The sequence below is a fragment of the Pistacia vera genome, unplaced genomic scaffold (genome assembly GCF_008641045.1).
Source record: "Pistacia vera cultivar Batoury unplaced genomic scaffold, PisVer_v2 Contig507, whole genome shotgun sequence".
Lineage (NCBI taxonomy): Eukaryota > Viridiplantae > Streptophyta > Magnoliopsida > Sapindales > Anacardiaceae > Pistacia > Pistacia vera.
Window position 1 is genome coordinate 452,326 of NW_022196343.1, and position 18,454 is coordinate 470,779.

Consider the following 18,454-nt stretch of genomic DNA (forward strand, 5'->3'; position numbering starts at 1 on the left):
AGTATACCCTTGTTTAATGTAGTACATTTTAGTAATTTTATAATAAATGTACTTATAACTATATTTTACTAAACCCGTTAAATACTTATCAGTCACTTATAAGTATTTTAATCAAATGCGTAATTGCTTAAAATTTTAAATACTGATAAGTTAATTTTAGCTAAGTTAATTTTTCTAAACTCAGACAAACACCCGATAAAGATGTGTTTGCAAGAAGGAATGGGTTGTGATTTTTTGGGACAAAACGGGATGGGATAAGGATAGGATAGGATAGATTTAGAGATTCTCTTCTTCACGTTTTTGTATATTTATATTAATTATTAATTTTTATTTATTAGATGTGAATATTACATTATTTTATTTTATTTCTATTTATTTAATTAAAATTCTATTTTAGTCATTTCAAATTACTTTAATATTTTTTTTTTTTTTCATTCATTTTTTTTTTCATTCAAGTTCAAAGTTTGACCTCCTCTCAATTTTTTTTTTTTTTTCAATTTAATTTATTAGCTGTCTTTAATCTATCTATTGCCTTGTTATTAACAATTTATTTCAAAGTTTTAATGTAATTTTTTTATTTTCTAAAATTATATTTAAGCCCTTTAATTTTTAGAACTTAAATTCTTTTTATTACATCATAATGATTCATTCAACTCTAACAACCCGTTGATTAAACTGATCGGACCGATCAACCGAGACCTAGGGCCTTGACCAGGTCAAGAACTTTGGGTTTTAAAACACTGGTTTACTCTTTAATTTATTAGCTCATTGTTAGCATTAAATTAATTTTCATGACTCACATTAATGCATTGGATACAACCCAGCTCACTCTCAAACATCTAGGTAGAAATCTGATTCTTCAAGATTGCTGGGTTGGTTGTTTTACATTATTTTTCAATGGCCTGTATGATTTCAGTTTTGATTTCCTTAATGATGTCAACAATTCTTTATCATTCTTTAAATCAGAACTTACGATCTGTTCACACAAGAAATCACATGTACCCATGTTACTCTCTAACTATTATATGAATATTTTATTGGATATCGATTTATGCATTGATAAATCTCTCTCTATTATAAGGGCTTCTTCAACCCCATCACACATTTGTGAAGGTTCTTGTGAAAAATGGTGACAGCTCCATTGGCGTCGTTAGCCTCAAATGGTGAAACAATTCCCCTTGTTGGGTTGGGAACAGCTGAATTTCCTTTCAACTCAACTCGTGACACCGCAAAACAAGCTGCTCTCCATGCAATTCAACTCGGCTACAGACATTTTGATACAGCCGCACTCTACGGCACCGAGCAAGCTCTTGGCGAAGCCATAGTTGAAGCTTTACGTCTTGGCCTCATCAAATCGCGCGATGAGCTTTTTATCACTTCAAAGCTTTGGGCCAGCAATGCTCACCGTGATCTTGTCCTCCCGGCAATTAAGAACACTCTCAAGTAATGTAGCCAAGCAATTAATGATATTTAAAAATTTTCCTAACTTTTTTATCTCTTAGTCTAATATTTTGTTGAATGCAGGAATCTGGGGTTGGATTACCTTGATCTTTATCTCGTTCATTTTCCGTTCAGATTGACACCGAACACGGGGTTTCCATTTGAAAAAAAGGAGATTCTTCCAATAGATTTGAAATCTGTTTGGGAGGCCATGGAGGAGTGTCAAAAGCTTGGTCTTACCAAATCAATAGGGGTCGGAAACTTTTCGGTCAAGAAGCTTGAGAAATTACTAGCCACCGCTAAAATCCCTCCTGCTGTTGATCAAGTTAGTCAATTAATTCTTTCACCAAATTAACTTTGTTTCATCAGTTAGTCAATTAATATATTTTCTTTAAAGGTGGAGATGAATCCGGTTTGGCAGCAAAAGAAGCTGAGAGAGTTCTGTAAGAAAAAGGGTATTCATGTAACAGCTTACTCGCCATTGGGAGCAAAGGGAACTCCATGGGGAACTGACCGTGTCTTGGACTCTGAAGTGCTCAAAGAGATTGCTAGCAGTAGAAGGAAGTCAGCTGCTCAGGTAATTGTTTCGATTTATAGTAGAATAGTGGAAAAGATTGATCTTCAAATAGCATCAATGATTTAATGGAAGAATACAATAGTTAATTGGTAATTAACTAATAATTTTGGATTATAAAAATCAATTATATGTTTTTTTTTTCTTTTTTTTTCTTTTTTTTTCTTTTTTTTTCTTTTTTTGGAGTTTTGAGGGGTATTTTGGTGCATGTGAAGGTTTCTCTAAGGTGGGTTCACGAGCAAGGAGTAAGTTTAGTTGTGAAGAGCTTTGATGAAGGAAGAATGAAAGAGAACCTGGATATCTTTGACTGGAAGTTTAAGTGAAGAAGAGCTACACAAGATAGCGCATATTCCACAAGTAAGAGGAAATCCTGCTGATTTTGCGGTATCAGAAGAAGGTCCTTACAAGTCCATTGAGGAGTTTTGGGATGGAGAAATCTAGAGTATTGCACTATATCATGTCAATCTTATCATCATTTAATTACATAATTAATATGATTAATGGTTTCAAATTCAAAATTGAATAATTTGACTTGTAATGAAACACCCGTATTTTTTTTTCATAATATAATTTGAATAATTTGATTTGATTCCATAATATTACTGTCTTTGAATTCTCCACGTAATGAGAGGTGCATAGGTGGCCTGGACTATTTCCAATTTCTTCTTTTATCTTTTAGCTCTAAACTACTTTGTTGTTTGCAATTTCGTATTGTATACAAGATGTGTTATTGATTCATGATTATCATAGAAGTCATCATATTGTAACAAATGTATAAGATTTTGTTCATGATTTGCTAATAGGGATTAGAGAAAGAAAGTAACTTATAAAAGTTGAAGCTGCAAAAATCAGAACATTTTTTTTTTTTTTTTTTTTTTTTTAGTGGAAGTATTATTAATCAGAGGTTTCTGGCTTCACCTAATGAAACTTTTAAGTTTTTAAAAAAACTAAACTCCAAGAATGAGATCGTTGGACTGACGTTGGAGTATATTTGGAGTAATTGAATTTGAATTTAGTTGATTGTGGGGGTGTAACTGTAAAATATTAAAACTACAGAAATTTTGGGGGTGTCATTGCAAGAATTGAAAACTAGAATAACTTATGCGGGTACCTGCAGGTTCACTCGTACTCGCATAGAGTAGAATGCAGGTCTAATATTTTGGGTCCATTTAAATCGACCCTTTTTGAACACGTACTAATAAGACCCACGCCTTTTTGGACCCGACTCACCCACCTGTTTTGTCAGATCTACTAAAAACCCATGCCACTATTTACAATCCATTTCAAAACAAAGCAACTGGACCTCATCATTCTTAATACGCCAGCCCACCAATTAATTGAACTCAAAACCCAACCAATGTAATTTGGGCTCAACATTTATAGGCCGGCCTACTTAAGCAATAATACCCAAAAACCCATCAACACTATCAAGCCCACTAATTATAATTTAAGTCTAATAACCCAAATCAAAATAATTGGGCCTCATTATCTAATTTAACCAACCAGCCCACCCATTTACGGGATCTCTTTCCAACGCAACGACCAAGTTGATTACAAAACGCCAATATTTTAGTAAAAACATCCCATGCACAGTACACCCACACAACCCAAAATAATCAGACCTGCAGATTCCAAATTAATATCCAATTTCCAGCAGAAGGAAAGGGTCATAGACAATTAAACATTCAAAGTCTACACATACAAACCTCCCATAGATCATCACTTTGCCGAAGCTCATACTCCACAAGTATACAAAATGCATATTAGCAATTTATTCCAAACTAGACATGATATTCCCATGACTCAAATATATTATAAAATCAACATTATGATGATGCATGGATTTGTTAATGCAATTACTAATCCACTCACCTTTTGAAGCTAAAAAACTGTGATCCGAAGAAAGATTAGAATCCTCTCATGGCACCCCCTGCTTGTCCTTTTGATTCTAAATCCAATGGACTCTCCATGCAAATTCTCCCCATCACCATTTTGCTAAATCTTCCTTCACTCTCTCCGATCGCCGAAATTTTTTCGTCGACAATCTCTCTTTCCAGCCACCACCATCACATTCTCTTGGCCCTTTCCTCTCTCTCTTCTCGGTTTTATTTCTCTCTCTTCTTCTTTTCTCTCTTTCAAGCGATTACTGTTCATCAGCATATCTAATAAATTTTCCTTTAGTCCTCACTTGTTTCAGACATTCTTTACTCCCAAAAACTTTCAAAATCTAACACTTTAACCCGCCAAAAATCATTAAATCAAATTTAATAAAATTCCATAAAATACATATTATCGATACCATAAATTTTGTTCATATATGTACCATAAATTCATCAGAAATAAGAAGAAAGATGTGTTAATGAAGCCAATATTACGTTTCCCTTTTAAATTCTCAATAATGCACATGATTAGAAAATAAAGTAAAACGAAAATTACATATTACTGATATTGACCTTATATCTTAAATAGCTACAAGCCTACATAGGTACCAAAAGTCACTATCATCGTGGCAATAAATCCACAAGTCACCTATTGTACTCATCTTTTCTCTACTTGTGGTTCTCATATAAAGCCATCGATCGTATTAGAGAAATTCAAGCCACAGAACTTCCTCTAGTAGCAGCCTTAGCCTCAAATCTTTAGAAAAAATGGTGACTGTTCCAGTAGCTACCTTAACCTCAAATGGTAGAACCATTCCTCTTGTAGGCTTTGGCACCGCTGAATTTCCTTTCAACTCAACTGAATCTGTAAAAAAATATGTTCTCCATGCAATTCAACTCGGCTACAGACATTTTGATACTGCTGCACTCTATCAGACCGAGCAATCTCTTGGCGAAGCCATAGCCGAAGCTTTACATCTTGGGCTCATCACATCACGCGATGAGCTTTTCATCACTTCAAAGCTTTGGAGCGGCGATGCACACCTTGACCTTGTTGTCCCTGCAATAAAAAACAGTCTCGAGTAATGTAATCAGGCCAAACATTAATTAAGAGACTATTTTTATGTGAAAATTTTTAATTTTTTGTTTCATTGTAGGAATCTTGGGTTGGAGTATCTCGATCTATATCTCATTCATTTTCCGGGAAGCGTGAAACCGGGCACAGGGTTTCCATTTAAAACAGAAGACATTGTGGAGATGGATATAGAGTCTGTGTGGGAGGCCATGGAGGAGTGTCAAAAGCTTGGACTTACGAAATCCATAGGAGTCAGCAACTTTTCCTGCAAGAAGCTTGAGAAATTACTTGCTTCTGCAAAAATCCTTCCGGCTGTCAATCAAGTTAGAAGTCAATTCTTTAACAAAAGTTTTATGTTTCTAGTGTTGATATAGCTGAATAAACACGCGTGTTTGATATTTTGGTTAGGTGGAGATGAACCCAGTTTGGCAACAGAAGAAGCTGAGAGAGTTCTGTGAGGAAAAGGGCATCCATATAACAGCTTACTCGCCGTTGGGAGCCAAAGGAGTAGTTTGGGGAACTAACAGAGTCATGGATTCTCAAGTGCTGAAAGAGATTGCAATTGCTAAAGGAAAGACAGTTGCTCAGGTAATTAGATTTCTGAGTCAGTTCATTCCAATTTTTTTCAAGTTATCTGAACTTATTTTAGTAATATTTTCGAGTGAAAGGACGAGATTTAATGCTTGACTTCTTCTCTGCTTTATTTCGTATACGTGAAGGTTTCTCTCAGGTCGGTTTACGAGCAAGGATAAGTTTAGTTGTGAAGAGCTTTGACAGAGAAAGAATGAAAGAAAACCTTGAGATATTTGAGTGGCAGTTAAGTGCTGAAGAACGTCAGAAAATAGAACAAATTCCACAGATGAGAGGGAACATCATTCAGCCATTTGTGTCAGAGAAGGGTCCTTACAAGTCCATTGAAGAGATCTGGGATGGAGAAATTTAAGGTCAATTTACTGTTGTGACTTCAATGCAAACTATGTATTTCTAGTTAATTATATTTATATTTACTATGCACTCCCATAATAAACTCAGAATTAAACTAATTTTCTTCCAAGGTTGGAAGAGCGAGAATGATGATATATGTTTCAACAGTACTCATAAATTCTTTGAAATAACGAGTAAATAGTCATTAGATTTCCCAAGAAAATCAGCCATAATACTATTTCAAAATATAACACTATTGGATAATTCAACGATCAATTAAGATTTTTAGTTTTGAATTAGATTCACTTAGAATATTAATAAGGATGGTTAGTGAGAAAATTTACCCAGTTTTAACTGCATGTCCGAGGGAAAATATAAGTTACTAACTAATCATAGGTTCAATTCTATGGGCCAAATAAAAAGGGTTCAGTTAATAGACAAAACTATTGACAATGATTTGGAGTATACATATTTTGGAACTAACCCTCAAAACCCAAATCTCAATAACCAGATTCCTCTGCTTCACTTTCTCAGATAGAGACAAAACCTTTGTGTAACTGATATGAAGAGTAAATATGATGTCATACACATTGACCTAATGTAACTCACCTTCATTGACTACTTCTTTGTACATAAGACTTTCTCAGTTGCACATAAGAACTACTTTCTCGACCCACATATATAGTATTCTTGATTTTTCGAGTATTATTATACTTACAATCTCCTCTCATAAACTTTTCTCATAATTTCGACATGATAACTCGTGATTGATTAGTTTGCAAATAAATTTTACTTGCTCATTATAAGTTTCGTCTGCTTATTTGTGAGTTGATCAATCGCAAGTTATCACATCGAATTGTGAGAGAAAATTTGTGTTAAACATAGTATTCTGTTTCCCAACTCATTCACCTCTATCACTTTAGGTCCAATGATTGAATTGCCTACTGAAAGATGCTTGTAGTGCCTATTGCAGTTACCAAAAAAATGTATGGAAATGTTTGGGAAAAGTTTAGAAATCATAATAAATCAGTCAGCAGTTTATTGACAAAACATGATTCTCATTTTTGTATGCAGTGGATTTATGATCTTTTGAAAAGAAAATTCCAAGCAAACCATTCTGCAGCATTTTCTTCTACGTCAGTAATAATCAAGATTTAACATAGATTTAACATATTTCCGTCTTTGAAGTCTACAAAGCACAAACCAATATCATCCATCACATCCACCAAGACGAAATAAGTCGCAGAAAACAGTACCTCAAGAGGTTTCAATTCTGACACAAACACTTACTTCTTTTCTTGCTTAGAAATCATTACAGATTCTTCTATTTCCTTCAAGAGATCACCGAACATTTTCACAAGATCAGGAAACTGGCCAATCGTACGAATAACCCTCTCCTCCATTTCAGTTCTGTCGATCTTCCCGATGAAAAAATAACGCCACTGTTCTAGAAAATTGTATTTAAAATCTGAAGGATCCAACTTGCTCCTCACTTTCTCAGCAAAACTTAACGTTTCCCGGTGAAGACTCTGCCTTTCCTCCTCCATCGATCGGTTCTCGTCGATTAAGAAAAACCCTAACCCTTTTCTTGAAATGAGAATCAATGTAATTTTTCGGGTGCGGTTGTGGTGACTATGGTCATGAAATGGAGACTAAAATGAAAGGAAAGATCGAGAAGATTCTCAAATTGTTATTAAAAGTGGCGTCTATGACGTGGACCAGTATTGGGATTTACACTTGTAAAGAACGCGAAGTAGCAGCTGTCTAATATATTATGAACCCAGTTAAGTTTGGAAATTTCTGAAGAATTTAATGTCTTCTGCATCATTAATCACACCAAGAAAACAATAACGAAAACACAAACAATCAAACCAAAGAAATGCAAATCAAGATTTAACGTCATTCAAGCTTTTAAAGTTTGCAAATTGCAAAAGCTCATCACAAGAAAGAAATAACTCCAGGAAAACAGTACCTCAAGGAGCACCCAATCACACACAAACACTTATATTTCTTCTTCCTAAGATGTATTTTCAATTTCTCCATGACCAAGATTCCTCAAGACCATTCTCTACTCGACTAGACTCTTCAAGATGTCCCCAAACATTTTCAAAAGATCAGGATATTGGCCAATCGTGTGAAAAGGCTTTTCCTCCATTTCAGTTCTGTCAATATTCTTTCCCTTGCAAAAATCATGCAAAGGTTGTAGAAAATTGTACTTAAAATCTGAAGGATCCAACTTGCTCTGCACTTCCTCAAGGAAATTGAACATTGCCACGTATAACCTCAAGTTGGCGACTAGCCTCAAGTCTTCCGCCATTGATTGGTGTCTGATTAAGAACTAATACCCTAACTGTTATTTTCAAAAGGAAATCAATGTAATTTTCTGGTGCCGTTATGGTGACTACAGACGTGAAGGGGAGACTAAAAAGAAACAAAAGATCAAGAAGATACTTATACTGTTATCAAAAGGGCGTCATATTCATGACGCTGGATCAGTATTTAGATTTCCACTTGTACAGAAAGCGAAGTAGCAGCTGTGTTATCTAAATCCAATTTATATTGAAATCTTTTAGTTTTCATTTTTCATTTTTTACAATTTTTTCTTCAGAATGTAACAAATTATGGGTTAATACATTTGACAAATTGTGTACAATGCATTGCCGCCTGCAGAACTTCATATTTTGGATTCTACATCATGATTGAAGATTTTTTGAAAGCTCAATCATATCAAGTAATACGTAACTAGAAGAGTTTTAGATTCTACAACTCGCCTGCATGAAGCCAGAATCAGTAGTAATCACGTTTAAGATGAAAAATTAATATCAGAAATAACACAGAAACTTCACATGCTAATGCTGCACAACTTCTTAGAAGTTTCAGGTTGCCCTGTGGTTATGAGAAATCCGCCTGAAAAATTGCGTTTAAGATCAAAACAAAAGAACTTACAACAAATGTTGATCAACTTCAGTAACTTTATGACAGATTTCCAGGACCCAGTTTGGAGCCTTTCTCATAAACAGTCTTCCCTTCTGTGTTGGGCCAGGTCCCTCCTATGTGAGGCGGCCTTTTTCAAAGCCCAGAAGGGCTTGCAGTGAATAAAAGAAAAAAAATAAAGGGTGGAAAAAAAGTTGAAGGTTTTTTTTTTTTTTAATCTCTTTACAGTTCATCAAAGTTATGATCCCGCTTCACGTGTGTTGGATCGAGCTCAAATTTTAAACAGAGACTCACGACACAAAGAGCTACAATCTGAACAATGAAGATCAGATTTTGAGTTCTGAAACTCGTGGTTTGCTTCTGTGAACAGTAATTACAGGTTCTAGTGAGATCTTTTCGACATCCATTTTTTGTTGGTCTTGTTTCCACCATGATGATGATGTTCTTATTGTGATTGTATTTTAAGATTTGATTGTTCTTAATGTTTGTGTTTGTTGAATACATCTAGTAAGCTAAGAAGAATCATTATAAGATATTATTTGGTTGATAGTAGAGGTTTTTTAGTGGATTTCGATCTCGTGGTTTTTGCTTTTGTATTGAAAGGTTTTTCTAGTGTTCTTTGAATGATTGTTTGATGCTGAATTTTTTTACTATATTAGTGTGATTATTCTTTAGTTAATATTTTACAAAAACTAGATCATTAGTTTCGGACAACATTCTACCATAAAAAGACTCCACAATTACCAATTCACTCATTCTCTCTAACCTTCACAAATGGATCAAAATTTAATTTCTTCATTAATAACAAGCCTTTGTATCTTCACTACTCTCTTTCTTTAGGCAAGAACAGCCTTAGGTACTGGCAGATTCACAATTACGAAGGTTGTGTTCCCAAATCCTATGGCGATGGCCTAAACATAAGCTACCCATTTTATATCCAAGGCCAGCAAGGACCCTCCAGATTCACAATTACCAAGCTTGTGTATCCAAATCCTATGGCAATGGCCTAAATATAAGCTACCCATTTTATATCCAAGGCCAGCAATAACCCTCCAACGGCCGTCTTAAGGATCCAGTTCTTGTGAAATATTAACTAGAGAATAATCACATTAATATAGTAAAAAAATTCAGCATCAAACAATCATATAAAGAACACAAAAATTTACGTGAAAAACCCTTTAATACAAAGGGAAAAACCACGGGATTGAAATCCGCTCAAAAAACCTCCACTATCAACCAAATAATGTCTTACAAGGATTCTTGTTAGCTTATTAAATGTATCCAGCAAATACAGACATCAAAAATAATCAAATCTTGAAATATAATCACAATAAGAACATCATCATCATATGAAAACATGACCAACAAGAAAAAGATATTGAAAAGATTTCACCAAAACACGAAGTTACTATTTACAGGTACAAAACACTAGTCCCAAAACTCTAAATCTAATCTTCACCGTTCAGATTGTAGCTTCTTGTGTCGTAGTCTCTCTTCTAAATTTGAGCTCAATCCAACTTTTGGTGAAACGAGTTCACAATTTTGATGTAACTATAAAGAGATAAAAAAAACGCTTCACAACCTGTCTTTACTTTTACCCTTTTTTTTCTTTTATTAACAAAAAAGCCCTGTTGGGCTTTGAAAAGGCCACCTCACATATGAGGAGGGGCCCCCTGGCCCAACACAACTCTCATGCCATGCCCATGGAAATTCAGTTCTCATCTTAAACGACAATGACTACATTATCTACCAAATCTTCTACCACAACCGGTCTCTTCTTCTCTCAAATGCCATGATATTTAAAGCACTGAACTCTAGTTGTTTGAATAAAATTCCTCCAATCCATAACCTTTCTCTTCTTAATGACACCTTCGTCGTCGCTCCTAAACAAATTTAAATATATTTGCTATATTACAATTACAACTTACCACTGCCTATAGAATTCACGGTTACTAACTGGAGATTTAATATTGTTCGTATTAATTCTAGTTTTCTGCTTCTAGAGAAAATTATCATCAGATATTTGCATGGGCTTATGGAAGAGGAAAACTAAGGATTATCCTAACATTGAGCTCTTTTTGAGGAACTATGGGACCTTAGCCCCTAAAAGATTAAGCTATTTACAAATTAAGAAAATGACCAATTCATTCAAGCATAAATAAGGTCAAGGAGCTATGACGATGTTTACGAAGGTAGTCTACTTGATGCTCATAATGTGGCAGTGAAGGTCTTAAGTGAATCAAAAGGTAATGGTGAAGAATTTATAAATGAGGTGGCTAGCATTAGTTGGACTTCTCCTGTTAATATTGTCACTCTTTTAGGCTTATGTTTTGATGGTCATAGGAGAGCTCTAATTTATGAATATTTGGCCACTAGATCACTTGAGAAGCTCAGAGATGAAAATGTACAATCAATCTGAGACAAAATTGAAGTGGGAAACATTGTACAAAATTGCAATCGACATTGCTAGATGATTAGAGTATTTACGTCATGGTTGTAATAGACAAATTTTGCACTTTGATAAAAACTCTCATAACATTCTCTTAGATGAAGACTTTTGTCCAAAGATCTCATATTTCGGCCTTGTTAAAATGTGCCTGAGAAAGAAATTATCATATCAATGAGAGGTCTATGAGAAACTGTTGGTTATATTGCACCAGAATTTTTGGTACAAACTTTGAAAAAGTCTCTCATAAGTCAAACATCTATAGTCATGAAATAATGGTTTTAGAAATGATTGGAAGAGGAAAAACGACAATGTCAAAGTTGAGCGCAGCAGTTAAATATATTTTCCAAATTGGATTTATTACATTTAAGTCTTTATAGCTCTACAGTCTACACATAGATATGACTACATTTAAGTCTTTATCGGTCAATGATCATGATGATCTGTATATTGTATTTGGTAAAGCCCAGAACCGAACCCTCCCAATCACTGGATCACTGGCATATCCACTCTGGATCAAACTCTTCTTCACCTGAAATAGTTACATGCGCTCGGAGATCAAAGTCAGAGAACTCCCTCTTGATAGATAAATTCTCTTCACGCCCATCTTGCCCTTTGTACGCTATTATCTTTGCCTGTTCTTCAACCCCAAAAGGACTCCCATGACTCATCCCCTAGACATTGCTGCAAAAGGAATCTCACCTTCGTCATAGTCCCAGCAAGGCCACAGGACACAAAAAAAAAAGCATTGGAAATACAGTACTCTTGATTTTCCAACTTGCTCACCCCCTCTCTATTGTTGGAGTTGTTGAATACTTCAGCATTAATGGGTAACAGAGATGCACTCGGGGGTCCCGCTATATAAACGCTCACCCCCGAGCCCGTAGGCGGTTTTGGGCTTTTCCATGTATAACCACTGTAGGATTTCTTTTAAGTTATTAATTCCTTTTTGGGTTGGGCTTAAGAATATTAATCCTTGTAAAACTAGGTTTAATCTCTTAAACCTAGTATATAAACATTCTTTTCTCTTGTTATGAGTGTGAGAGCAATTCATTCATTGTAAACGAGAGAGGTGAGGCATATTACAATAATATTGACTCAGCTGGATGTAGCCCACATTGGGTGAACCAGGGTAAATCGCACGTATTATTTTCTTTGTTTACTGTTTGATTTGTTTACTATTATATTTTGTTCCTGTTTTTCGTCTCTATTTCATTCAATTGGTATAGGAGCTAGGTTCTGTTAGATCGTGATTTAGAGATGGCGGGATCAAAGGTTGAGATTGAGAAGTTCGACGGCAAACGCTTCGAGCTTTGGAAACTACTGATGGAGGATCTACTCGTTGATAGGGACCTGTGGGGTGCAATTGTGAATGATAGGCCGACAGTCGGGACTATCGTTGTTACGATGAGTGAAACGTCTGGAACTGGATTGTCAAGTACGCTTGGGTCTAAACCTGCTGAAGGAGAATTATCAACGACTGATCGTGCCGCACTTGCTGAATGGGACAAGATGGATCAGAAAGCCAGAGGTTTGATTCACATCTGTCTTGAGTATTCTGTTCTAACGAATGTGATGGATCAGGATACGGCTAAGGGTTTATGGCAGAAGCTGGAAAATATGTATTTGAGTAAGTCTTTGGTGAATGTGCTGTTCCGTCGTAAGAAACTCTACAATCTCCGTATGCATGATGGGGATTCTCTTGCTGCACATCTGGATGAGTTTAATACTCTGGTGAATCAACTGCTGGCTGTGGATGTATAACTCACCGAATCTGAGAAAGTGGTAACATTGTTATGCTCGCTGCCTGATACGTGGGACAACCTGATTGTTGCGATTGGTGGTAGAGGATTGACACAGATGTCGTAGGAATCTATATGTTCTACATTGTTGGCAGAGGATATGCGGCGAAGAGGTTCAGAGGGTTCGTTTAGGGATGCTTTAACTGCTAGGGGACGAAACCTTGATAGGAATTCTAATAAGTCTGGCGACAGGGGAAAGTCGCGAGGTAGATCTAAGAGCAAGGATAAAAGTAAGATTAAATGCTGGAGATGTCAAGAATTTGGGCATTTTAAGAAAGACTGCAGAAACAAACCNAGTGTATACAATACACCCAGAAATGACCTAACCAGTCACTCAACACTCAAGTTACAGGAAACACTCAACCCAAACTGTAGAAACCCTAAAGGTTTAACAATGGTGTTTTACCGAAGAAGAGAGAGTAATCGTAAAACGAAAAGACTAATCTCTGTTGCCTCAACTGCCAAAAAATAATTCTGCTTTTATATGGGAACATTAGGGTTAAATGTCACCCGTTGGATCTCCCTTTATCATCAACGCTCAGGATTGATTCTGTCAGTTGGAGCAAAGCGACGTCGTTCCACTTAAGTGTCAATACGGTAACGTTTCAAGCCATCATCCAACAACCATTCTGCAACATTTTCTTCTACATCAGTAATAACAGCAAATAGAACAAATTCCACAGATGAGAGGGAACATCATTCAGTTATTTGTGTCAGAGAAGAGCCCTTACAAGTCCATTGAAGAGATCTGGGATGGAGAAATTTAAGGTCAATTTACTGTTGTTGTGACTTCAATGCAAACTTTGTATTTGAAGATGAATTTATATTTACCATGCACTCCCATAATAAACTCAGAATTAAACTAATTTTGTTCCAAGGTTGGAACGGGGAGGGAAATTTAATCCTTAAACCTCTTATTATCACTCAAAATCAATTCGGGTAAGCGAGAATGATGATATATGTTTCAACAGTACTCATAAATTCTTTGAAATAATGAGGAAATGGTCATTAGATTTCGCAAGAAAATCAGCCACAGCGTTATTTCAAAATATAAGCTTATTAACTGGTCGTCGGTTCAATTCTACGGGCCAAATAATAAAGGTTCAGTTAATAGACAACTAATGACAATGATTTGGAGTATACTGGTCGTCGGTTCAATTCCACTGCTTCACTTTCTCAGATAGAGACAAAACCTTTGTGTAACCTGATGCACATGCAACCACCAATGAGAAGTGTGACATGACGTGATGTACTCATCTCCATTACACAAAAGAACTACTTTAGATCTCGACCCACAAATACAGTACTCTTGGTTTCCCAACTCCTTCACCTCTATCACTGCTGTAAGTCTAATGATTTAATTCCCTATTCAAAGATGCCTGTAGTGCCTCTTGCAGTTGCCAATAAAATGTATGGAAATGTTTTTGGGAAAAGTTCAGAAAATTATGATAAATCAGTCAGCAGATTATTGAACAAAACATGATTCTTATTTTTGTAGCATTTTCTTCTACATCAGTAATAACAGCAACAAACACATAGATTCACAAAACCAAATGCTAATCAAGATTTAACATATTTCCGTCTTTGAAGTCTACAAAGCACAAGCCAACATCATCCATCACATCCACCAAGAACGAAATAAGTCGCAGAAAACAGTACCTCAAGAGGTTTCAATTCAAACACAAACACTTACTTCTTTTCTTTCTTAGAAATCATTACAGATTCTTCTATTTCCTTCAAGAGGTCACCAAACATTTTCACAAGATCAGGAAACTGACCAATCGTACGAATAACCCTCTCCTCCATTTCAGTTCTGTCGATCTTTCCGATGAAAAAATTAACGCCACTGTTCTAGAAAATTGTACTTAAAATCTGAAGGATCCAACTTGCTCCTCACTTTCTCAACAAAACTTGATGTTTCCCGGTGAAGCCTCTGCCTCTCCTCCTCCATCGATCGGTTGTCATCGATTAAGAAAAACCCTAACCCTTTTCTTAAAATGAGAATCAATGTAATTTTCTGGTACGGTTATGGTGACTATATATGGACTATGGTCATGAAATGGTACGGTTATGATATTATCTTTGCCTGTTCTTCAACCCCAAAAGGAGTCCCATGACTCATCCCCTTGACATTGCTGCAAAAGGAATCTCACCTTCATCATAGTCCCAGCAAGGCCACAGGACACAAAACAAAATAAATTGGAAATACAGTACTCTTGATTTTCCAACTCGCTCACCCCTCTCTGTAAGTCTCTCAATGATAGAATGGTAACTCAAAGATGCTTCTAGCCTCTGGCAGTTCCCAATAAAATGTTTGGGAATTTTGGGAAAAGTTCAGAGAATAGCAAGAAAACAGTCATCATATTATTAGCGAAACATGATTCCTATTTTTGTAAAAATTCTTCATGCAGTGGGTTTAGGATCTTTTGAAAAGGTAATTTTAAGCAAACCATTCTGCAGAATTTTCTTCTACATCAGTAATAGCGGCAACACAACAGCAAAGAATTCACACTCCATCAAACAAACCAAATGCAAATGAAGATTTAACATAATTCGTCTTTGAAGTCTACAAGAACAAGCCAATATCATCCATTACATGCAGCAAAACAAGTTTCAGTTCAAACACAAACACTTATTTCTTCTCTTTCTTAGAAATTACTGCAGATTCTTCTATTTCCTTCAAGAGGTCACCAAACATTTTCACAAGATCAGGAAATTGACCGATCGTACGAATAACCCTCTCCTCCATTTCAGTTCTGTCAATCTTTCCGATAAAATAATAACGCCACTGTTCTAGAAAATTGTACCTAAAATCTGAAGGGTCCAACTTGCTCCTCACTTTCTCAGCAAAACTTAACGTTTCCCGGTGAAGCCTCTGCCTCTCCTCCTCCATGGATCGGTGGTCGTTGATTACAAAAAAAACCTGACAGTTTCTTCAAATGAGAATCAATGTAATTTTCTGGGGAGTTTGTGGCGACTATGGACGTGAAATGGAAGGAAAGATAGAGAAGATTCTTAAATTCTCATCGAGCTGGCGTCATCTTGATGACGTGGATCAGCATTAACACTTGTATTGAAAGCGAAGTGGCAGTTGTCTAATCTGAACCCAATTTATTCAACTTTCTCTGATAGGAAAACCCTTGTTAAGAAAATCTCTGTTGTACAATCTGTTGTTTGATTATTTTACTGTTAAGAGTAAACGACATGTTGCCACCCATGGTTTAGCGAAATGGCAAGTTCCCACCCAGGGAATCTGGAAAACTGACTTGGGTCTTTTATCGAGTAGGTGGCAGACGCGACTTTGGGCTTCGAATTCCGGCAAACGGAAAGTCAGAAACGGCCAAAAAAATATCCACACAAACTAAAACACGAGAGTTTGTTAGTGTATTTTGATGACACTGGTTGCTCTCCGATCGAACAGAAAACGACCGAAAAGGCAAGTGTGGGAGTGGTCGGTGTGATGATGATGTGGCTTGTGTATGCCACGGTGGAGTCAGCATCAGTCAAAGAAATCAGCCTCAAATTAAACCAATACGGCAGCGTTTCAGCCATCAGTTTTAAGTGCCTTATCTGGCACACGAATTTCATTCTGTTGCAACAGAATGCGCAGCTCCTTTACGCCTTCTCTGGTTCATTCTCAGCCCTAACAACAGAAGATTCTAGTGCTCCTCTGCTCTAACAAACTGCAGATTTTTCTGGACAGCTGGAGGATGATCAATGGAGTCCTGATCTGTATAAAATCAGATCTTTTGTGCTGGAGAAAAACAGAGTTTTCAGAGGGATATTTCGGGTGTGTTCTTTCTTGTTTTTCCTGGTTGTTTACTCTTTGTAATCTTGGTTTCCTTGAGTAATAAAATACCCTATAGTGTGCCTTGAAGAGTGGATGTAGGCTACCTTAGCCGAACCACTATAAATCCCCTGTGTCAATTGTTTTTCTGTTATTTCATGGTTTTTTTTTTTAATCTCTTATTTGATTGCTTGTTGATTGATAAGATCGTGTTGCTCATTGATTGATTTAATAAGCATAACTGAAAGCCCTAATTAGTCACTACAGTCGGAAAAGTGAGTTATGACGGCAAGTGGGGGTATGGGTTTTGTAGAGAAGGTCTGTGGGAGTAAAAATGTTATTTTGAAGTTCAGGATTGGTCGAAAAAAGCCAAAATCCGGTGGCTTAGGCAATACTAATGCGAGTCGCTTCTTACTAACATGAACCAATTTCAGCCCAAATGACGCATTTCAATGAAAAGTTAAAATTAAGAAAACGATGTTAATTTAAGGGGGGAATATGGAATAAATGAAACCAGATGTGAGAACTTGCCATTGCGCTAAACCTTCGGTGGAAACAGTAGTTTACTCTACTAGTAATTATGTCAGTACTAAATAAATTTTACTGTAGACAGTCATCAGTATGAGCACTGCATATACTAATTGTTGTTTCAGTTCAACGTTCTCCTGCAGGTTTAAGAAACTATCCTCTGTTTGGTGATAAAGAGATTGATAGACTGATTGAAACTATCTTCTACTCAGTATAGAGATCCTATCATGGTTAGGAATGTCAACTCCTGGATAGTCTTAGCAAGGCCACATTAATGTAGAAGTTTCAGTTTGGCTTGTGGGAATGAGAAAGTCGAGTGAAAAAAGTAATGTATATAAGATGTAAGAAAACAATCCAAAAAACAAGATTCAGATTGGCCTTGTTGAACTTAAATTTATTTGACTTTGCAGTCGCATGACTCCCTCAAAATTCTGACAATTTGTCAGTTTTGGATTGGCTAGAAACTGCTGCTGAGAATTCTTGATCCACAATTACAGAAATCTCTGTACCAATAACATTGGCAGGGAATCTTGGAGGAAAGTTTGAAAATGGAAGATAATGAGAAAACAGTCATTAGATTATTGGCAAAACATGATTCTTGCTTTTGTAGAGATTCTTTATGCAAGTGGATTTCAGAAATTCTGCCAAATTCAATAAACATCGAATAAAAGAAATGCAAATCGAGATTTAACGTAATTCAGGCTTTAAAGTCAACAAATTGCACAAGCCAAAATCATCCATCAATTGGCCAAGAAGGAAATAACTCTGAAGAAAAACAGTACCTCAAGAAGCTCCCATCACGCACAAACACTTACATTTCTTCTTCCTGAGATGTTTTTTCAGTTTTTTCGTGGCCAAATTTGTCCGAGACCTTTGTCTATTCGTCTGCACTCTTCAAGATGTCCCCAAATATTTTCAAAAGATCAGGATATTGACTAATCGTGTGAAAAACCTTTTCCTCCATTTCAGTTCTGTCAAGCTTTCTGATGCCAAAATCATGTAAATGTTGTAAAAAATGGTACTGGAGGATCCAACTTCCTCTCCACTTTCTGAACAAAAGAAAA

The 18,454-nt window shown here is 36.1% G+C and overlaps 1 protein-coding gene and 1 pseudogene across 1 annotated transcript; both read left to right on the plus strand.

Moving 5' to 3' along the window:
- Positions 1-745: 745 nt before the first annotated feature.
- On the plus strand, positions 746-2,538 carry LOC116105966 (non-functional NADPH-dependent codeinone reductase 2-like). The gene is given in 5 exon segments (XM_031392334.1): positions 746-1,443; positions 1,525-1,765; positions 1,838-2,017; positions 2,230-2,325; positions 2,327-2,538. Coding segments are annotated over 5 exon segments (963 nt in total). The 5' UTR covers positions 746-1,126; the 3' UTR covers positions 2,456-2,538.
- Positions 2,539-4,644: 2,106 nt separating this feature from the next.
- On the plus strand, positions 4,645-5,913 carry LOC116105972 (annotated as a pseudogene).
- Positions 5,914-18,454: the final 12,541 nt, after the last annotated feature.